The 22,200-nt window shown below is 39.6% G+C and overlaps 4 protein-coding genes across 7 annotated transcripts; 2 read left to right on the top strand and 2 right to left on the bottom strand.

Moving 5' to 3' along the window:
* Positions 1-3,655: 3,655 nt before the first annotated feature.
* On the bottom strand, positions 3,656-8,784 carry LOC311492883 (betaine--homocysteine S-methyltransferase 1-like). Of its 3 annotated transcripts, none has more exons than XM_084551316.1 (9): positions 8,464-8,784; positions 7,065-7,134; positions 6,250-6,382; positions 5,837-5,949; positions 5,535-5,726; positions 5,271-5,418; positions 4,997-5,179; positions 4,637-4,865; positions 3,656-4,464 (listed from the first exon to the last, which is right to left on the bottom strand). In XM_084551316.1, the coding sequence occupies exons 2-9, from the start codon at positions 7,083-7,085 to the stop codon at positions 4,380-4,382; spliced, it is 1,104 nt and encodes a 367-aa protein (XP_084407442.1). In that variant the 5' UTR covers positions 7,086-7,134; positions 8,464-8,784; the 3' UTR covers positions 3,656-4,379. The 3 variants fall into 3 exon arrangements, with proteins under 3 accessions (XP_084407442.1, XP_084407443.1, XP_084407441.1); XM_084551317.1 differs by having other exon boundaries at positions 8,472-8,784; XM_084551315.1 differs by lacking the exon at positions 8,464-8,784 and having other exon boundaries at positions 7,065-7,573.
* A 348-nt stretch (positions 8,785-9,132) lies between these two features.
* On the bottom strand, positions 9,133-13,848 carry LOC311493660 (betaine--homocysteine S-methyltransferase 1-like). 2 transcript variants are annotated; one of them, XM_084552400.1, is made up of 8 exons: positions 13,351-13,848; positions 11,584-11,716; positions 11,009-11,121; positions 10,707-10,898; positions 10,443-10,590; positions 10,169-10,351; positions 9,786-10,014; positions 9,133-9,605 (listed from the first exon to the last, which is right to left on the bottom strand). In XM_084552400.1, exons 1-8 carry the CDS (start codon positions 13,369-13,371, stop codon positions 9,521-9,523), a joined length of 1,104 nt encoding a protein of 367 aa, XP_084408526.1. In that variant the 5' UTR covers positions 13,372-13,848; the 3' UTR covers positions 9,133-9,520. The 2 variants fall into 2 exon arrangements, with proteins under 2 accessions (XP_084408526.1, XP_084408525.1); XM_084552399.1 differs by lacking the exon at positions 13,351-13,848 and adding an exon at positions 12,269-12,396.
* A 322-nt stretch (positions 13,849-14,170) lies between these two features.
* cenph (centromere protein H) lies at positions 14,171-17,999 on the top strand. Its single transcript, XM_084550899.1, has 10 exons — positions 14,171-14,418; positions 16,323-16,454; positions 16,567-16,622; positions 16,703-16,748; positions 16,851-16,919; positions 17,030-17,086; positions 17,174-17,237; positions 17,325-17,376; positions 17,472-17,632; positions 17,741-17,999. Exons 2-10 carry the CDS (start codon positions 16,339-16,341, stop codon positions 17,831-17,833), a joined length of 714 nt encoding a protein of 237 aa, XP_084407025.1. The 5' UTR covers positions 14,171-14,418; positions 16,323-16,338; the 3' UTR covers positions 17,834-17,999.
* Positions 18,000-18,034: 35 nt separating this feature from the next.
* dimt1l (DIM1 dimethyladenosine transferase 1-like) lies at positions 18,035-21,831 on the top strand. The gene is made up of 12 exons (XM_084550898.1): positions 18,035-18,185; positions 18,825-18,898; positions 19,013-19,099; positions 19,523-19,584; positions 19,689-19,782; positions 19,902-19,951; positions 20,236-20,359; positions 20,442-20,534; positions 20,627-20,691; positions 20,772-20,835; positions 20,926-21,032; positions 21,145-21,831. Exons 1-12 carry the CDS (start codon positions 18,128-18,130, stop codon positions 21,185-21,187), a joined length of 921 nt encoding a protein of 306 aa, XP_084407024.1. The 5' UTR covers positions 18,035-18,127; the 3' UTR covers positions 21,188-21,831.
* Positions 21,832-22,200: the final 369 nt, after the last annotated feature.

Raw genomic sequence — 22,200 nt, 5'->3', positions numbered from 1 at the left:
CTTTGCAAATACTGTAGCTGTGCTGCATCAAGAACAGCGTCTATTCAATAAACACCGTAGCTCTTTTCTAACATAAATAGTTAAATAAATATCAGTAATATATTTCAACAATTAAATTAAGACCATATCTGGCACTTACTTGTCAGGATATAGTTTGTGCATGGCTGAGGTGATCAGGTTCGCATCATGTGACATTGTATCACTGCTGCCATGGTGATTTGATTTCTCATACAAAACGTATTCTAGTCCGAAAAAGGCCCTGAAATCCTCGCGTATTAAATATGCAGCCGATGCACAGGGACATTAACACTCTTATTCACACAGACAAGCAATTTAGACTCACCCCCTTAACCTTGTCCTCAAACCATGAATCTTTATCAGCTATTAGAAAGATGAATGCATTATGGATTAGATGCACGAGTCCTGAAGTACTGAAGTAATCCTGGTGAAAGAATATGCTGGACAAGTATCTAGAGAAAAATGCTTACAACCTGAGTGAGTCACAAGCTGTGGGAAGCTGTTATTGAACGGATTGACAGGAGTGTTTCAAAAGACAGGACCTGAAAATAGCTTTAATGGTCGCAGCTTAGAGGTTTGTGTGTTTGGATTGTTATTGATCCCTAGTGTCCATCTGAAACTGACGAGTAACAAATGTATTTCGTATGATCATCTTGTCCGACTGGGCCTTTCTGTGTGGAGTTTGCATGTTCTCCCTGTGTCTGCGTGGGTTCTCTCCGGGTACTCCGGCTTCCTCCCACCATCCAAAGACATGCTCATTAGGTTAATTGGTGATTCTAAATTGGCCGTAGGTGCGAATGTGAGTGTGAATGGTTGTCTGTCTCTCTGTGTTACCCCTGCGATAGACTGGCGACCTTTCCAGGATGTATCCCGCCTTTCGCCCGATGACAGCTGGGATAGGCTCCAGCAGACCCCACGACCCTTCACAGGAATAAGCGGTTACAGAAGATGAATGAATGAATGAATGAATGATCATCTTGTTAAGACCAGTGAGAAGAGGTTTGGGACAGAATCAGGATGCAAGAGCAGTGATGGGCCTTGATGCAGGAACACCATACACAATAGCATAACCAGTGGTGTAGTGGTCCCTGGAGAAGTGGGTATACTCTCAATTTTGCCCTTTGTCATGACCTGGCTCGTAAGCCATGGCAAAAAAAAGGAGAGGCACAGATTAAACGTAAAGTTTAACCACTTTATTTAAATAAAGTCAACAACCAACCCATAAGAAAGAAATGTGGTTTGAGTGGGAGTATCAGTATGTCTGTAAAACACAGTAACTAGGTAGAAGCCAACAGAACAAAAACGTGATGCTGGAGGGATCGAGGTCGAGAGGCAGAGAGGAAGAGCGAGTGAGGGCTGTGACTGCCAGATCCTATCGGATCAGGGAGACTGGCCAGGTGCTCCTGATTACCCAAACTGAGACTCGCCCACTAAGGTACTGTACCTAACAGACAAGCAACAACACAAGAAGGAAAAACACAGAACAGGCCCTACAGCAACAGGTGGCCGTCACACCCTTTTTAAAGAAGTCCAGAAAAATGCACTGTTTTAGAAACATGTAAGACTACTCTATTTAGTTCACCCAGAAATCTGTCAGTAGTATTTACTCACTGTTTACATTTACATTTTGCATTTACAACACATCAACAGTGACATACTGTCTCAACCCAGTACTGGGTTTCTCCTGGTTGGGAGCTGCCAGGGCTGCTGGTTCCATGGCTGGGGTCTGTCTGGGCCTGATCTGGGTCTGACTTGTGCTTCTTTACAAACAAATCTGGAATATTTCCCTTTCCTTTTCATTGTTATCTGTCCCTACACAAAATAAGACAGCCTGGTTAGACCTCAGTATTGTGTTAGGTCGAATCCTAAACTATTTGTCTCCATTCTTGTGCTTTCACTTATTTTAACATCAACTATCAGCCCAGCTACTATAAACTTAAACTAGATCATGTAGGTTAGTCAGTCAGGTGAAGTAACTTGTCTAACGTTATACTTTTAGACCTTTACAATAACAAACAAGCTTCATGGACATTGATATAATCTCTGGGCATTTATTACAGTTTCATCTAACGTTACAGTCTAGTATGAAATTCTTATGAACTGGGTTTATTGTACACTTACTGAAAACCAACAATGACGTAACGTTAGTCTTTCATAACTTTAGCCTACTAGCACAGTGTAACTATTGGCAACAAATCTCTTCTCTAAATGTGCAGTCATGTTGAGAGTAGTTTAAAACAATGACTCATTTGGAAATCATTTTAAAACTTTCCTGAAAATTACTTGGAAGACGCTGCATTTCTCATTCACATCCTGCCCTACTCTGCCTCTGATAACCAGGTTAATCAGTGAAGGCCCTGGCAGCGAGTACTAGCCGCATCAGGGGGGATTTAGAAGTGGGTATACGTAATGCTGACTGAAAGAATAAGTAGGTATACGCCGTATACCTGCGTATACCCTGAACTACACCAGTGAGCATAACCAAACCCAAATCTTCACAGAAGTGAAAAAAGTTGATCTTCATTTGTGTGACTAATAAAAGGTTTAAAATGTGTGACATAATCAACACCCATATGCGATGCCAGTATTGTTTTATCATGTTTTTTTATGAACGTGACCCCAAACTGTGTAAAAATTAGAATGATATTTCCGTTGTCGAACATAGCTGAGCTGTAGTTTCCTTATCTTGTGAACCAATAAATATTTACATCTTACTCTAGAATAGACTAGAGAGCATCTTGGCCTGGTGTTTATGGATGGACATTGTTATCATGTAGATGTGGGAGAGCAGTTGCTTGTGTGCTGGTTTCTGGTAGATTTTAACTGTGCAAATGAAAAAAAAAAGTTGTACCTGTCATTGAAACAAGGTTTGGAGCATTTCTTGTGCTACGCTAAATTTTTTACTCTCAGCCTGTGATATAAGTCCTTCCTCCAGTCTGTACGGGAAAATGAATAGAGGCACAATGCAGTCCTTCTTGATTTTTTTAAACTACGTACAACCAAGTACCAATACCCTCTCCAGGAATGCTTCTCTGCAGACACCTTTATAAATCAATTGTAACTTGCAACTAAATCTTCTGTCAGTCAGTCCACAGTGTAATGGTTAGCACTCTGGACTTTGAATCCAGTGAACTAAGGTCAAGTCTTGGTGGGGTATTTTAATCAATAAATAACATGGAAGTTGCTTAAAATGCTACCCCAGGCTGACCTTTGAGTAAGATTTAGAACTAAAACTTAAAAAATTAACAAGCACTAGATGAAATACAATCTTGCAAATCTCTTAATAATTACTCAACACTGTGAACATTTGTCCACTACCTGTTTTGTTTTGTTTTTTCCACAACCATGCACGATCTGTACTGCTTCTTTGGTATTTACAACCACACTTTCTATATACTCTTTGCATATTTTCTATTGTTTCTAATTTCTTACTGCTTCTATAACAAACACCAAGACAAATTCATAACATATTTGGCAATAAATCTGAGTCTGATTCTTATATATAAAACCCTTTCATTTTTATCATTACAAAACTGAATTTGTATATAGATGTATTTATTTGAAAACCTATAAACTTTCAGGGGACATTTCCCAAAAGTTCACCACACTTACTTTCAGAATACATTCCTAGAAGGGACTCGGAAGGTTTATGTTTTTGTAGCCTTTGAATAATCTTCATGGAGCAAGACTGAAATGCAGATGAATGGGTAAACCAGGTTTTGGGTGCCTCAAACCACTTATTTTTTTAAAGTGTATGTCATTATGTTCTCTCTAAAAATATAAACTCCAACTTTTATTGTAGGTTATCTAAATATAATAGAGGAATTACAAAAGCCACATAATTTAAACATTTAACACATTACCGTATACAAGATTTAAACCGTCTGTGAACATACATCAAAAATCTAGACAAAGTTGGGTGTCTCAAACCGACGTCAGGAAGGACTTCTGAAATAAGTTTGTAAAAAAACAAACAAAAAACTAAGAAGCCTGTAATTTATAAAATTTTTAATAATCTATACAAATTTAAACTCCAACTTTTAGAGGAGGTTATCTGAATTTAGACGAATTACAAAAGCCACAAAATTTATTTTTTCAAGTTTAGGTCCTTCATATGCTACTCCCAACACCTTTGAATCTAAATCAGAACAACTTTACGAACCTCTACAGCAAATATAGCAGTGGTTGTTAATGAAATATTAGATTATTACAGGAAAAAAAGATGAAATAATGTGTGTGAAATTGTTTAGAAGATTACAACAATCAGTGAGTGTTAGTAGGTTTGGGGGTAGTTCATACAATTACAGAATTCTCAGCAAATAAGGACAAAAAGTGATTATGTTTATGTTAGTTCTGGCTGGTTATTCGTCTGCTGGTGTGGCCATGGAAGGACATTTGGGACGTCCAGAAGCAGGCAGGAGGTTTTCCCAGTACTCTCGACAGGCCCTAAAACACATTTTAAAAGCTCAATGATGTACAGTAACACATACTTCCTAATTTGCCTTGTTTATTTAATCAGTGCTACAATACTGCAACAGTTTTCAGTCATTCGTCCAGATGTTTAATGCAGATGTTGGAGCCTTGTATTTACATATACAGTAGCAGGGTTTAGTCTTACCTGGCTCTGACCCAGGGTTTAGTGTGCATCGCCAGACCAGCTCCCCAGAGTCCATGTTTCTGTGAAGCTGGTGGGAGGAATCCCCTCTCTTCAGCGAGCTCTTCGGCTATAGCTCTCATATGGTACGGCTCAAACCCACAGCAGCCACCAATGTAGCGTATTCCTGCTTTGTAAGCCTCTCTGGCATATTTATGGACGTCCCAGCGGGTCATTGATCTGGTCTCCAGTGCTGAAGGGAGAGCAGAATATTTAGGTCTCTCACATGGCACATATTGGGACTCTTAAAAGGTAGCAACATGTTAGCAAAACACTGATGACAAGTTTCTTAGTTTTCCTTAATCCTAATTTTGTAATGCTGACCAAAGGGAAACTCAGGAAGGCTGAGGTATCCACTGAAGTTGCACTCTGGTGTGTGGAAGCCCAGCGGCTGGACCATGAGATGGGCCTTGAGACCAGCTTTCTCTAAACCCTCTTTCATCAACTTGACTGTACGGACGCACGTCAGAGGGTCCAGGTGACAGTTCACTCCAACAATGTCCGCTCCTGAACATACACACATAGAAGATTATTCAAGATAAAAACCTATTTTCACATGATCCAGATTGTAGTACCGCATCACAAAAGGTCAGAATACCAGCTTTGACCAGCCTGACAGCACACTCTCCAGGTGGGATTCCTTGCATGTCTCCGTGAGGGGAGATGCAAAGTGTTGCACCCACGGTTTTGCCGCTGGTTTTCAGCACATGAACTGCCCACGTTGCCTCTTCCACATGTTCAAAGAACTGCAGGAGAAATGTGCTCCGATTAATCAAATGCATCACACATTATATTGTTGCCCGTTAAGCTGTATATTGACACTGTGTGTGTAAAGTTATTACAGTCAAGGTGCTGCTCATACCTCTGCAATAAAGAAATCAATGTCCTTTTTGAGGAAGTCATCCATTTGTTTTTTAAAGATGGCCTTGACGTCAGTCTCACTGTGGGTCTCCATGTAACAGGGAGTCATCGACACGCACCCAGCAACCAGTGCATCACCTTCATTGGCAACTTCTCTGGCCAGGTCGCAGGCTGCGTCGTTGATCTGGGCACCCTGGATCAGAAGAGAACAGATTAGAGTGATACTAGTAAGGATGTTAGCAATGAATGTGATCATCTAAATTCACTCTGATGTGGATCTTTGGAGGTTTTCTCTGTACTCACGGTGATATTGGTGACATTGCCACTGATCTCCAGTTTATCCTCGCTGCAGTAGAAGGTGAATGTCTGGAGCACATTGGCTCCTGCTCTCAGGAACTCTCTGTGCAGCTGCCTCACTGATACAGAAAGAGAAGGACTTAATGAGAAAACACTGGCTAATATCTCTTCAACAGACTCTGCTGTGAAGATTAAACAAAGATTAGGATAGCTAACTAACTAAAGCAACTCGGACTCTTCAGATCGAAATGACAGGTGGGGAGTTTATTCGGAAAATCTGTGGGTGGTGCACCTCCAAAGCTCACATGGCTATTGTTCAGATTAACCTAGGTGGTGTCCTGTTTTCATACAGTGGGTTGTACTGAATGACCAGCTTAAAAGACACCGCTGTTATGTTAATACAATGTTATTCAATGTACCTGCTTCAGGATGTTCAACCGCAGCCTCTGGTGTCCAGTGTCCCGCCTTCACATAGCCACGTCGCTCCAGCTGCATCACATAACCTCCATCTCCTATGATCACCTCCCCAGCATTCAGACGCTCCAAGATACCCTAAACACACACACATACCTTTAACATACACACTTAATGCAGGGGCCTGGCACTTTTTTATCATGTTACCTTCTGTTCACTTCACAGTGTCCTTCAGAAAACTATTTTGGGCATTGGATGCCTCATCCAAAATTAGATTACTGATATCAAACATTTACAATAGCTTAAGAAGTAGGCTGCCAGGTTAATTATTGTATTATATAAAACATTATCAGTAGTTAGTATATTACATTGCCTATTTAACTCCCCGACAAGATGTTTCCATTCAGAAACAAAATATCCTAAACATTTTCTTCCATTATTACAATTAGGGCAATTTAAAAGAATCAATTTAACAGACTAGGCGCTTAGCAAACTATGACAAGTCTGACAGATTATGTTCAAAATTCATCTTGCACAGTGCATGATTTTTGCTTTATCATTTCTTTCTTTCTTTCTTTCTTTCTTTCACAGTACAACTAAAACGGGGATTAAATTACGACTGGAGATATAACATGTATGACCGTTAATGTCTTATATAATCATAAAACAACACAAACTCAAGTTTTAGCAAAACTTCTGAGAACGTGGACAAAATAGCCTACATGACTTCAATTTCACTTTCTTTAAAAAAATGTATCAAAAAAAAAATTGCTTTCGAGTGATATTACGGGTACTCTTAAACAAAGCGGTTAATTCCTACCTTTCTCTTCCTGTTTTCCATCGCTGAGTGTAAACCCACCTCGAATTCTTCGGGATATGGTATCAATGCCCTGTGGATTGCGTAATTACTTTACGAGCACGGGGTAATCTCACGAAATTATGATGAGGCAGTACATTTCCACCAAGTGAAGGAAAGAAGGCAGAAATCCAGTATTTGTTTTATCGTGCACATGCACAACGTCCCAACACACTTACTATCTCCCTCTTCTGGTCTCCAGACATCAAACATCCACAAATAGCTTAACAAAGCCACAGAGACTTTCTACAAATGGGCTAGAAAGTTATCTAGCCTGTAGAGAATAGTAGGAAGAAAGTGCAAAAATAATAATAATAATAATAATTTTAAGAAATTTTAAGTTCCTGTTTTGACAGATACAGGACAAAAGGCAATTTTTCAAAATCGAAACACTGCCAAGAAGCCAGTGAAGTTTCAGTTTGAAGTTTTAATTCATTTAATTTTTGACATGAGTCCCACGGCATAATGAGACGTGTAAAGTTATACTTCCTTTGTTATAAGATTCACATATAATGCATAAAAGTACAATAATAACAATAATGTTATTATTGTACTTTTATGTCTTAAGTTTCGTCTTTCAGAATGCATATACGGAAAATGAATCCACTCATCATATTTCATACGTTTGTGTTTTTTCCTCTTTCTGACTTGTTATTACAGTCCTGAAATGACACCCACGTGTTCTCGCTGTCCATATTTATGTAAGTTAGGTAATAACTGACAAGAACAAACTTGTCTTTCCTATTCAAACAACACGTGTTCTCCCTGCTATCCTACAGGGGGCGTGGTGGGCATTTGTCGGACACCGCACAGACAACTGTTATGACGTCACTCACTTTCTGGCGGTTTTTTCCGACTGAAACCGGATGTAAATAAAGCAAGCGCCTACTCAACACAATGATAAAACCGACAGAAAACATCATAATGTACTTCTAACCAATACCCAACGGTGTTCTCAGAGTTTTAATCCACGCCTGTAATCAGTAATTTAACACTGACTATTAATTGTAATGCCAGCTGACAGGGTAATTTCAGTTAAACCGTTTTTGGGGGCATTTGTTCTTCTACGTTTGTTCAGTTTTTAATTTAAGGCACCCATTCATGCAAGGCAAGATATTTAACCGACCCATATTCGTCTCAGTGTTTCTGTGCTGTGCTGAAAATAACTCCATCAGCGCTCAGAGTATCAACGTATTACATTACATATAGCCTTGCCAAGGGTTGCCGCCAAAATACGGGATCGTCCCTTATGCGTTTTGTTCCGTATTTTCATAAATGTCCAATACACATGTCTGTCACACACACACACCAACGCTAAATCTAACAATAACGATGAAAGCCTCTGTCCTCTGTGTGTCTGTACCTGGCTACCTGCGTGTGGCGCTGTCACGGTTGCCTAGAGACAGAGCCTTTTAAAAATGTCCACTACACCCGATACTCCACCTCGTCCTCAAAGAGAGACTTGGTGGCTTGCTCTCACACCAAGTCTCGTATAATCTCGAGGGATTTCTTTGCAACATAACGCATTATACACACATTGTAAAGCACCTAAAAGACACTTTAAAATGCAGTGAATGTGCCAAAGCATTTGTGAATATTATTATGTAATATAAAATACTGCACAAATTTAACTTTTTGATGCTTCCAAGTACACCCTCTCTCATAAAATCTGAATGCAGTATTTTTTTTAATGCCACATTTACTTCATATGTTCACTTAACTTGAAAGCCAAGAAACTTTCTGGGGCCATTCCCCAAAACTTCACTAAACTAGACTTACTTTCAGAATACATTCGGAGAAGGGACTCTCTGAAGGTTTATGTTTTTGTGGCATTTTAACAATATTCACAGAGCAAGACTACAATGCAGCTGGGGTAAACAGGTAAACCAGTTTTTGGGTGTCTCAAACCAATGTCAGGAAGGACTTCTGAAATAAGTTTGTAAAAAAACAAACAAAAAACTAAGAAGCCTGTAATTTATAAAATCTTTAATAATCTATACAAATTTAAACTCCAACTTTTAGAGGAGGTTATCTGAATTTAGACAAATTACAAAAGCCACAAAATGTAAACATTTAACACATTACTGTATACAAGATCTAAACCGTTTGTCAGCATCCAGTTATTATCATTTTATTTTCTGTTTTCTTATTTTTTCAAGTTTCACTTCACATGCCATCCCCTGCATATTTGACTATAAATCAGAAAAAAAATTACAAACCTCTACAGCAAATTATAGCAGTGGTTGTTAATGAAATATTAGATTATTACAGGAAAAAAAGATCGAATACTGTGTGTGAAAATGTTTAGAAGATTACAACAATCAGTGAGTGTTGGTAGGTTTAGGGGTAGTTCATACAATCACAGAACTCCCAGCAAATAAGGACAAAAAGTGATTATGTTGGTTAGTTGAACTGGCTGGTTATTCGTCTGCAGGTGTGGACATGGAAGGACATTTAGGACGTCCAGAAGCAGGCAGGAGATTTTCCCAGTACTCTCGGCACGCCCTAAAACACATTTTAAAAGCTCAGTGATGTACAGAAACACATACTTCCTAATTTGCATTGTTTATTTGATCAGTGCTACAATGCTGCCATGTGTACAATATATGCAACAGTTCGTCCAGATGTTTAATGCAGATGTTGGAGACTTATATGTACATATACAGTTGCAGGATTTAGTCTTACCTGGCTCTGACCCAGGGTTTAGTGTGCATCGCCAGACCAGCTCCCCAGAGTCCATGTTTCTGTGAAGCTGGTGGGAGGAATCCCCTCTCTTCAGCGAGCTCTTCGGATATAGCTCTGATATGGTAGGACTCAAACCCACAGCAGCCACCAATGTAGCGTATTCCTGCTTTGTAAGCCTCTCTGGCATATTTATGGACGTCCCAGCGGGTTATTGATCTGGTCTCCAGTGCTGAAGGGAGAGTGAAATATTCAGGTCTCTCACATGGCACATATTGGGACTCTTAAAAGGTTGCAAAATATTAGCTGTCTTAAACCTGCTTAGTTAGAAAAACACTGATGACAAGTTTCTTAGTTTTTCTTAATCCTAATTTTGTAATGCTGACCAAAGGGATACTCAGGAAGGCTGGTGTATCCACTCAAGTTGCACTCTGGTGTGTGGGAGCCCAGCGGCTGGACCATGAGATGGGCCTTGAGACCAGCTTTCTCTAAACCCTCTTTCATCAACTTGACTGTACGGACGCACGTCAGAGGGTCCAGGTGACAGTTCACTCCAACAATGTCCGCTCCTGAACATACACACATAGAAGATTGTTCAAGATAAAAACCTATTTTCACATGATCCAGATTGTAGTGCCGCATCACAAAAGGTCAGAATACCAGCTTTGACCAGCCTGACAGCACACTCTCCAGGTGGGATTCCTTGCCTGTCTCCATGAGGGGAGATGCAAAGTGTTGCACCCACGGTTTTACCGCTGGTTTTCAGCACATGCACTGCCCACGTTGCCTCTTCCACATAATCAAAGAACTGCAGGAGAAATGTGCTCCGATTAATCAAATGCATCACACATTATATTGTTGCCCGCTAAGCTGTATATTGACACTGTGTGTGTAAAGTTATTACAGTCAAGGTGCTGCTCATACCTCTGCAATAAAGAAATCAATGTCCTTTTTGAGGAAGTCATCCATTTGTTTTTTAAAGATGGCCTTGACATCAGTCTCACTGTGGGTCTCCACGTAACAGGGAGTCTTTGACACGCACCCAGCAACCAGTGCATCACCTTCATTGGCAACTTCTCTGGCCAGGTCGCAGGCTGCGTCGTTGATCTGGGCACCCTGGATCAGAAGAGAACAGATTAGAGTAATACTAGTAAGGATGTTAGCAATGAATGTGATCATCTAAATTCACTCTGATGTGGATGTTTGGAGGTTTTCTCTGTACTCACGGTGATGTTGGTGACATTGCCACTGATCTCCAGTTTATCCTCGCTGCAGTAGAAGGTGAATGTCTGGAGCACATTGGCTCCTGCTCTCAGGAACTCTCTGTGCAGCTGCCTCACTGATACAGAAAGAGAAGGACTTAATGAGAAAACACTGGCTAATATCTCTTCAACAGACTCTGCTATGAAGATTGTATATCCAAAAAACAAAGATTAAAACTAAAGCCACTGACAGGTGGGGAGTTTATTCAGAACATCTGTGGGTGGTGCACCCACAAAGCTCACATGGCTATTGTAGATTAGCCTAGATGGTGTCTTGTTTTTGCACAGTGGGTTGTACTGAATGACCAGAAGCTCAAGACTCAAAATGTTAATGGGGATGAAAATGTTTGGTGGGCACCATCCATAGATATTCAAGTTAAAAACCTAAACTCTTATCAGTAATTCAGAACTGAAGAAGCCAGACGAATGAGTTGTGCAACATCCTCAAGATAACTCCACATGACTAGTTGCCTTTGTTTTAGCTCGAAAGACACTGGTGTAATGTTAATACAATGTAAATAAAATGTTACTCAATGGACCTGCTTCAGGATGTTCAACCGCAGCCTCTGGTGTCCAGTGTCCCGCCTTCACATAGCAACGTCGCTCCAGCTGCAAAACATAACCTCCATCTCCTACGATCACCTCCCCAGCATTCAGGCGCTCCAAGATATCCTAAACACACACACAATCACATCATCATCATCATCATCATCATGTTACCCTCTGATCACTTCTCACAGTGTCCTTCAGAAAACTATTTGGGGCATTGGGTGCATCATCTGATGTTAGATCACTGATAACAAATATTTACAATAGCTTAAGAAGTGGGCCGCCAGTCTAATTATTGTGTTTTATAAAACCTTATCAGTAGTTAATATATTACACTTTATTTCCCCAACAAGACGCTTCCATGCAGAAACAAAATGTCCTAAACATCTACTTCCATTATTAGAATTAGGCCAATTAAAGATAGATAGATCTATAATTATATATATAATATTTACAAGAATAATAAACTAACTGAATATTAATGAATGGAATTAAATGAATTGACAACTAAACAACCTCGTGCATGAGCTGGTAAACTCGTGCACTGAATTAACTTGGCAAACAGTCTCACAAATGGTGTTCGTGGACAAAATGCATGACTTCAATGTTACTTCCTGTAAAAAATACGAGTAATATTACGAATGGACGCTCTTAAATCAAGCCGTTAATTCCTACCTTTCTCTTCTTGTTTTCCATCGCTACAGTGCAAGCAGGGTGCGAGGTCACGTTCAGTTCTTTGGGTTATAGGTAGACTGTATCTTCTTCCGTTATTTTTTTATTAATTTATTTTATTATTATTCTTCGATTCATTTTAACGGCAGTTGACAAACCATATTAAATGTGCATTACCGCCACCAACAGGGCTGGAGTATGGAACATGCGATTAAACTATAGTATAAAGAAGAAAATGTGCACAGTCAATGGATTAAACAGAAAAACTACAATCTTATATCTAAAATTGACTCTTTTGAAAAATATGATGATGTGACGTCTTGCTCTGCCGTTTGTCTTGTTTAGCCAGGTAGTGAACAATCACAATGATTAATTCTTCTTAATGACTGAAATAGAGGATCTGCCTGTGTAGCCTACTGTAGGCTACTTGGTGCAATGAAGAATTACATGTTCAAAGGTTTCTGGTTGTATTTACAGTCAATGGTTATAGTATCAATGCTCTGTGGTTTGCGTTATTACTAAACGAGCACGGTGTGTGTGTATGAGATATCATCATCATCATATTACCCTCTATTCACTTCTCACAGTGTCCTTCAGAAAGCTATTTGGGGCACTGGATGCCTCATCCGATGTCAGATCACTGATAACAATTATTTACAATAGCTTAAGAAGTGGGCCGCCAGGTTAATTATTGTATTATTATAAACCCTTATCAGTAGTTAATATATTACATTCTGTTTAACTACCCGACAAGACGTTTTCATGCAGGAACAAGATGTCCTAAAAATCTACCTCCATTATTACAATTAGGTCAATTTAACTGAATTAATTTAGTAAATAAACTTGACACCGAGTATGAACAGTCTCACAAATGATGTTAAAAATTTGCACTTGCACATATTGTTTTATTTTCTCTTACACAGTAAAAGTAAAAAGAGGATCAAATTACAACTGAAGAAATGGTGTTCACGATCGCCTACGTGTCATAATAAAAAATAACAAACTCAAATCTATGAATTTATGAGGACGTGGACAAAATGCATGACTTCGATGTTACATTCTTAAATCAAGCGTTTAATTCCTACCTTTCTCTTCTTGTTTTCCATCTCTACAGGGCAAGCAGAGTGCGAGGCCACGTTCAGGTCTTCGGGTTACGGTTATAGCACTGACTGTATATAAAATTTATAGTATCTAATTGCTTCGGTTTTTTTATGGCGATTGGCAAACCAGCTTAAAGGTTCACCATCGCCACCAATTGGACTGGAGTGGGGAACGTGACTTGTCATAAAATGACGATGCGTTTTCTTGCTCTGTCACTTGCCTTGTTTAAAAAATGAAAAATCACTACACGTAATATTTAGTCAGAAGAAATTTCAAAAAAATATATTTGAAGAAATTAAAGATCCAATTTCGACTGGGTTCAGGACAAAGGACACATTTTCTAAATCGAAAAGCTTGCCAAGAAGATAAAGAAGCAGTGAACCGTGGTTAAGTGAAGTGATTTCACATTTTTATGAGAATTTCAATTGATTTCATTTTTAACATGCGTCTCACAGCATAATGACACTGAAAAACATGTACCCTTGTACAAAGGGTGTACATGTCTATCAGTATCATTATGCTGATAAACTTGTACACCCTTTGTGATAAGATTCATATATAATATACATATATAAAAAGTACAATAAAAGGATCTTTGATAATGTCTTGCAGAATGCAGATACGTAAACTCAATCCGTTCATCACATTTCATACATCTGTGTTTTCATTTTTTTCTGACGGGATTACTGTTCTGAAACGATCCACGTGTTCTCACTGTCCATATTTGTCCAAGTTAGATAATAAGAATATTCTCGACTTTCCTATAGAAACGAGCCGTGTTCTTCCTGCCGCCCTACAGGGGGCGCTCTGGGTGTTTGTTACACACTGAACACACAACTGTTATGGCGTCACTTCCTGGCGGGTTTTCCGAGCTGAAACCGGATGTAAACAAAACCAGCGACCCATTCAAAACACAAAACTGACAAGTATAGCGTAGTTTACTTGTAAACAATACCTTTTTTTTCTCCTCTTAGTGTTTTAATCTACCGCTTATACCATTTATACTGAAGCGTTTGTTCAGTTTTTAAATTTAAGGCACTCATTCATACAAGGTAAGATATTAACGCACTCATATTCCTCTCAGTCTTTTTGTGATGTGCTGAAAACACAATCAACGCTCAATCATTTTAATCTTGTTCTCACGCCAGGTCTCGTATAATCTCGAGGGATTTCTGAACATGATTTGTACAACCAATGCATACATATACAGTGGTGTAAAAAAGTGTTTGCCCCCTTCCCGATTTATTTTTTGCTTGTTTGTCACTCTTAAATGTTTCAGAGATAGATAGATGGCACAAAATGCCGTTTTTAAATGAAGGATTTTATTATTAAATGAAAACAAATGGCCCCATGTGAAAAGTGATTGCCTTCTAAACCTACCTGAGCCACCCTTAGCGGCAACAAATGCAATCAAGTGTTTGCGATAACTTGCGTCTTTTACAGAGCTGTGGAGGAATTTTGGCCCTCTTGTCTTTGCAGAATTGTTGCAATTCAGCCACATTGGAGGTTTTTCAAGCATGAAGGTCACACCACAGTATCTCAATAGGATTCAGGTCAGGACTTTGACTAGGCCACTCCAAAGTCTTCATTTTGGTTTTCTTCGGCCAGTCAGAGGTGGCGTGTTTTGGATCATTGTCCTGCTGCAGAACCCAAGTTCGCTTCAGCTTGAGGTCATGAACAGATAGAATAGTAGACAGCAGAATTCATGGTTTCATTTATCACACCAAGTCTTCCAGGTCCTGAAGCAGCAAAATAGTCCCAGACCATCACATTACAAGCACTATATTTTACTATTGCTATGATGTTTTTTCTGAAATATGTCGTTACTTTTACGCCAGATGTAATGGGACACACTCCTTCCAAAAAGTTCAACATTTGTCTCGTCAGTCCACAGAGTATTTTCCCAATAGTCTTGACTCCACGCAGGCCATTTTTGCCCAGTCTCTTTCTTATGGTAGAGTCATGAACACTGACCTTAACTGAGGCAAGCGTGGCATCTTTTGTGACCTCATGGATGAGTCGTCGCTGCACTCTTGGGGTAATTTTGGTCAGCTGGCCACTCCTGGGAAGGTTCGCCACTGTTCCACGTTTTTCACCATTTGTGCCTAATGGCTCTCACTGTGGTCCCAAAGCTTTAGAAATGGCATCATAACCTTTTCCAGACTGATGGATCTCAATTATTTTCTCTCCCATTTGTTCGTGAATTTCTTTGGATCTCGGCATGATGTCTAGCTTTTGAGGATCTTTTGGTCTACTTCACTTTGTCAGGCAGGCACTTGACTGAGAACACGTGTGGCAGTAATCAGGCCTGGGTGTGGCTAGAGAAACTGAACTCAGGTGTGATAAACCACAGTTAATCACTTCTTCACACAGGGGCATGTAGGTTTGGGTTTTGTTTTCCCTTAATAATAAAAACCTTAATTTAAAAACTGCATTTTGTGTTTACTTGTGTTATCTTTGTCTTATAATTAAATTTGTTTGATGATCTGAAATATTTAGGTGTGACAACATGCAAAAAAAATAAGAAATCAGGAAGGAGGTGAACACTTTTTACACCACCCGATACATAAGATTTTTTTAAAGCATTTAAAAACTACTTTAAAATGCAATGACTTTAATAAAGGGCATCACTTTGTCAAATAAAAACTGCTTTTCACATTCTTTCAGTTTGTAAACACAGTAAGTTGCTGTTGCCCCTTACTTAGACTACTTAATTTGTCTCTGACAGCTGTACACCAATCAGCCACAACATTAAAACTGGTGAAGTGAAAACACCACAGTCTTGAGTTAATTGACTCATACCACATTGTTCCTGCTCATCAGCTTTTCAGGATTATATATATTCTTTTAATATGAAGTCTTTTCTTGTGCTTGATTGTCATTATCAGATTTAGTGAGTGCTTTATTTAGGATCTAACCTGGTTTGTCTCACATAAATATTGTCCCCCCCCCCCAGGCGCGTTCACACTGTGATGATGGATTCAATGGACAACCTCAATCATACAGTGGAGACTATGGCTTTAAACGACGATCCTGCTCCTGAGAGCTCCGCTGGACAAAAGGATACCTCACCTGCAGAGATATTGAGGTTACTGCCTCACATCTAAACCTGATTAATCACACCCTAACAGCAGTGTTTAAGATTAACTTTAAACCACATGTGTCATGCGCATTACCTCCTTTCAACCGTTTCTTTTCAGAATAAAACAGCAGATGTCCAACCAGTGCTTTGAGATGGCAGTACAGCTCCACACAGGTATAAAACAAGCTCCATTGTAAACAAGTTGTATTTTCAAGTATAACAATGAAGAATTAATTTCAAGTATCCCATAACAGAAAAAAGTAAAAGAACATGCAGCACGTCGGAAGCAGATAGAGACTTGTGAGTATTTTCTGTAAGCATGGAACCAGACCTTCGACAAAATGTTACATCAATTTAAAAATGTTTAACAGTGACACATATTTTCTGTATTAATTGTTGCAGGCCAGATTATGTCGAGGAGCTTGAAAGGGTCAAAACAATTCATTTTAACAGCACATTGGCACTGCACAGGTAGACTGCTGTGCTTATTTCTTTATTGGCATACTATTTTACATAAAATATAGTGTGACATATGTATAAATTGTAATAAATACATCATTGATGTTTACGGTATCTGTCAGAATGCAGATGTGGCATGCTATCGGAGAAAAGCTGAAACAGAAGGATCCCGAGGCAGAGTGAGTCAATTCACAACAAACAAATTACGGCTGGCGTAAATCAGTTTATCATAACTCTGATGCCTGTGTCAATCATGTTTTTCTCAGCGCCCTGAAATCCGTGAGCGATCGCTGCATGGCTCTTTGTTCACAGATAAAACAGTTTCAGCAAGTAAGCAGACCCAAAGTGTTTGTGTGCCTGGTTATTGAAATGATTTTGTGTAGAAATCATACCCAGATGCTTCTTATTTTTTAACAGGAGTCAAGAGCTCTTCAAGATGAAATCACAGATATGCAGATGAAGAGACTCGGTGTGTAGCAACATACTGAAAGAGTTTGTCCTGCTCCATGATTGTAAGCTTGAGAAACGAACAAGCTCTCACAGTTGTTACTTGTATTTTTGCAGAGATAAAACGGCTCACTCATGAGAAAATGAAAGAGATAGAGGAGCTGACGTCCAAGAAGGAGCACCCAGACTCAGAGAAGTACAAAGTTGCGCTGGAGAAGGGCCAAACGAACCTGGAGAAGTACAAGAAGATCACCATCATGACACAGAACGTTTTCAGGGTACATTTCAGGAACTTTTGAACAAACAAAAATCAACATCTCTTGGCACTATGTTTGATTTTTTATTGTTATCAATGATGTATTTATGTGTGTTTTTATCCTCTTCAGGGCATCCTTTTGGCCTGTAAAGTCAACTGGCTGGATGATCCCGAACTTCGAGAAATTGCCATGTCACTGGAGGAGTTTCCTATCTCTGAGTAGAAAATGATTTTTTTTTAATTCTCGGTTATATGTTTCTGTGTTATTTCAATAAACAAACGTTTTTTTAAAAAACAAAAGAACGAGTGTTCACCTTATTTGTAAAATAAATGGCAATGTCGCCCAGCTTCCACTAGGCGGGAACACAGGAAGTGAGGTGCTCTACTCTACTCTACTGCACATTCCATCAGTGAAGAAGAAAAAGAGTCACACGTGTTTACAGAGTCCACACAGGCATATTTTAATTGTTCCAAATTTGGATTTCTGTACGTTTGCTTGTATTAAAACCGAATCAAAATGCCGAAGGTAAAGGCGGAGAAGAGAAGCAGGCAGCACCAAGAGGTTAAAAACCAAGGTATGTTTCTCTGAGGGATGAGTTAGCTTTAGCATGTTAGCAAACATTACTGTCAGCTGCTGGGAGAAGAGGGCCTTTAAAGTCAGGGGTCCGTCCTCACACTGCTACAAGTCGCAGACATTCAACTCTTTACGTGTCATTGTTAAACACTGCACATTAATAAGAGCTGTAGTTGTCACACGCGTTGACGTAAACGCTTTGTTATTAACGTCAAAAATTTTCACTCTGAGCCCAGTTCCAAATTTCATTAAGAAAAAACGTTATTTCACTTTGATCCACTTACATATAAACGCTCGTGTGTCACAGCATTATTTAAGGCACTTGTTGAATTCTTAAGTGTATTTTGGCTCATTCGGCTTGTAAAGTTTTAATGCTGAAGCCACGAAAGGTAGCATTGGGGAATACAATACAGTTATTTTACAAACACATGCGAACGTGGTTCACATCTTATACAGACAGTAGGACTTATGTTATACAATGTTGAAAAGATAAACGTTTTCTAGACCAAAAATCTTGCATATTGGTGGGTTTATTGACAGACTACAATAACTTTGTCAACACTGGTAGTAGGAAATACAAGCCAACCATCTAAGCATAGAAGTTGTTTACATACAGTGTCCTGTTTGCTCTCTGTCACAGGGATTATGTTCAACACCGGCATCGGCCAGCACATCCTGAAGAATCCCCTGGTTGTCAATGGAATCATTGAAAAGGTAGGGTTTTAAACTAGTTTAAACTCAAACATACCAAAACTGGACCATCATGATCTCCGGTCTTCTATACCTGTGGCTGTAGCTGAACTGCAACACGTTTCTGTCTGTTTCCAGGCTGCTCTGAGGCCGACAGATGTGGTTCTGGAGGTGGGACCTGGTACTGGTAACATGACGGTTAAACTGCTGGAAAAAGCCAAGAAAGTGAGATTTTGCGTTCAGTTAACACATTACTGTGTAGTTTTTAATCACCTGCATCATTTATAAAGGGTCCACGGGAGTTATAAGCCTTACACGTTACACACTCCTGCAAGTGTTTAGTTTATCTTGTGGTTTTGAAGTTTCCGACGTTGCTGTCATCCCTTGGAATGCTTGTCCATTTAGTTTTCTTCTTCACTAGATGTCAGGTCTCACGTTCTCGTTACTGTTGACACGTGCTGCTCATCTGTTAATTAATCGTCTCTCTTTATGGTACGACACTCGGAGTTCAGCTTCATGAATCGTAAAAGACTGTAAATTTTTTTCCCCTCTATATTGAATCCATTGGTTTTGTGTTGTCGGTAGTGTTTCACCATTGAACCACTGATTTGGAATATATGTCATAATGTTCTGGCGTTGTTTTCGTAGGTAGTGGCCTGTGAGTTGGACTGCAGATTGGTGGCTGAGCTGCAGAAAAGAGTACAGTGCACGTGAGTGGAGACAGCAGCACTGCGCCGACATGAATATGCAAAATAGTGGTAATTAAATATAATGTAAATGTGTGATCTGACGTAAATATTGTTTTTTCCTACAGACCACTGCAGGCCAAACTTCAAATATTAATTGGCGATGTATTAAAAACAGATCTGCCTTTCTTTGACGTGTGCGTGGCTAATTTACCGTACCAGGTAAAGACATGTTTCCTCCACACTGCACGCGAGTAATTCTTGCCCTTTATTCAGTGGAAGTGTCATAATGAGATTCATTAGCTTTACCACTAACACGTTTTTTTTTCTTAACTGTGCAGATTTCATCCCCATTTGTCTTTAAGCTGCTCCTGCACCGACCTTTCTTCAGGTAAGAAACGACCAGAGGGCCATTGAAGATCTGTTACATCCTCAGTGCTGCTGAAAATCAGAGAACGCTTTTAATTGGATGCAAAATTAGCACACGCCCCCTAGTGCAGGATGAGTCCTCAGTCATTTTGAATTGTTTCTCAGGAAATGCCAAACACTAAAATACTATTAAGTAATGTATATCTACATTATCATAGGTGCCATACAGTGTAAGACATATTGTATAAACATAAAATTTGACTTCAGGGGGACTTTAATCAGATTCTGTGTTCTGTTTTCCTTCAGGTGTGCTGTGTTGATGTTCCAGAGAGAGTTTGCCATGCGACTGGTAGCTCAGCCTGGAGACAAACTGTACTGCAGACTGTCCATCAACACACAGCTACTGGCTCGCGTAGACCATCTCATGAAGGTCAGCAACATGACGGCTGAGTGGATGGTTCATTTACATGCATTTATTTTTTTCCTGCGTTGACATTTTCCTTCGTTAACAGGTAGGGAAGAATAATTTCCGCCCTCCTCCTAAAGTGGAATCGAGTGTTGTCAGGATAGAACCCAAAAATCCTCCTCCTCCGGTCAACTTCCAGGTGAGGCTTGATTGTTAACCTCTGATGCTGTGAGAAAATCTACATGGGAGATAAACGTTAGATGTCTGACTTTTTGTTTTTCTTCTGAATAGGAGTGGGACGGTCTGGTCAGAATAGCCTTTGTAAGGAAAAACAAAACCCTCAACGCAGCTTTCAAGTGAGTACCAGCCTGCTGCAAAAACACTGCCACTCCCGCTGGATCCTGTTCAGATGTTAATGTTAATTCATCACTTCCAGGTCCACCGCAGTGGAGCAGCTGCTGGAAAAGAACTACAGGATCCACTGTTCTGTTCACAACGTGGTGAGTTAATGTTCAGGTGAAGAAGCAGAATCGCAGCTTTGCAGATTGGTAAGTTTGAGGTAAAAAAAACCTTCATCTGTGTCTCAACAGGAGGTTCCAGCTGACTTCAGCATCACCAAGAAAATCGAGAGTGTTCTCCAGGAGGCCGATTTCAGCGAGAAGAGAGCTAGGTCGATGGACATTGATGACTTCATGGTGTAAGTTGAACTTAATTTATAACTTAAATTGGTTTGATTCATCTTTGTCAAATAAATAATTAGCAGAAATACTGAGCTAACGTCTAATTGTGGGTGTTTCTTTCATCCTCAGGCTGCTGCATGCCTTCAACTCTGCAGGGATCCACTTTTCTTAAGCGTGAGAGGGAGAAGTCAGTGGTCAGATCAGTGAAAAGAAAGAAATGCTCTGACTTGCCTTCAGTCTTCTGGTGCTCTGCTTTGAGGAACGAAATTTCAGATGTTGAAATGGTTGCACAGAGTGTATAAAGACTATTGCATACATGTAAACACAGCTCATATTGAGTGACTATCAAGTTTCACCTTGCTTGCTTGGACAGCCTTTTGCCAGATGGAACCTAATAAGCCCTCTTGGTTGCTATGAGAGTTTGTCATTCATTTAAAATATATAAGGGGTAAGCAAAGAGGAGTGTATCAAGTCTGTTTTAAAATAAATTACATGTCTACAACTTTTCTCTCTGAAGCACATCAGTTTTGACTGGCTTTCTAAATTGTTTCTGCATTTGGACTGCAGCAGTTGATCACTATCTAATCAAATAATTGATGCTTTTTTTTATTACTACATCAACTACAGTTTGTCAGAGCTCACACTGTTGCACTCACAGCTTGTGTTTTGCCGAACCAGCAGTCTAAAATTCAAAGATAATCACTTTGCAGTGATATGAAGTGGAGAATAGTAGCAAATACCATTTTAAAATCTTGACACAGAAAATGACTTGAATGCTTAATCAAGGCAGCGAGACAGTTTAAAGCAGTATACTAGTGTTGAAAAGTTGTGACTCAGCCTTAACTGGCGTCATTATTCCTTTGCAACGTGCACAACGATTATTTATGACTGTCTTGATATTAGTAGCACTGAGTTTTTTTGTTTTTTTTAACTTGTAAGTCTGTCTCAGAAAACGCAGAGTCCAAATGTCAAGACACTGATGATGAGGGCGTTTTAAAGTCTACCCTGCGGCCCAAACTATGGTTGCAAGCATTGATTGTATGAACCCTGCAGCGTAGAGAGGAATATGTTCTCACGTTGGCCGCTAGAGGGCAGTAAACAAACACAATGGTCAAGTTGGACACTATGCTACTGACGCATCCGGTGACTTTCAAAATAAAACATCCACGGTTGTTTTTAACTCGA

This window comes from Chelon labrosus (genome assembly GCF_963514085.1).
Source record: "Chelon labrosus genome assembly, chromosome: 9".
In the NCBI taxonomy this organism is placed as follows: domain Eukaryota; kingdom Metazoa; phylum Chordata; class Actinopteri; order Mugiliformes; family Mugilidae; genus Chelon; species Chelon labrosus.
The sequence above is the reverse complement of the archived record's forward strand: the minus strand, read 5'-3'. Positions and strand labels throughout refer to the sequence as shown.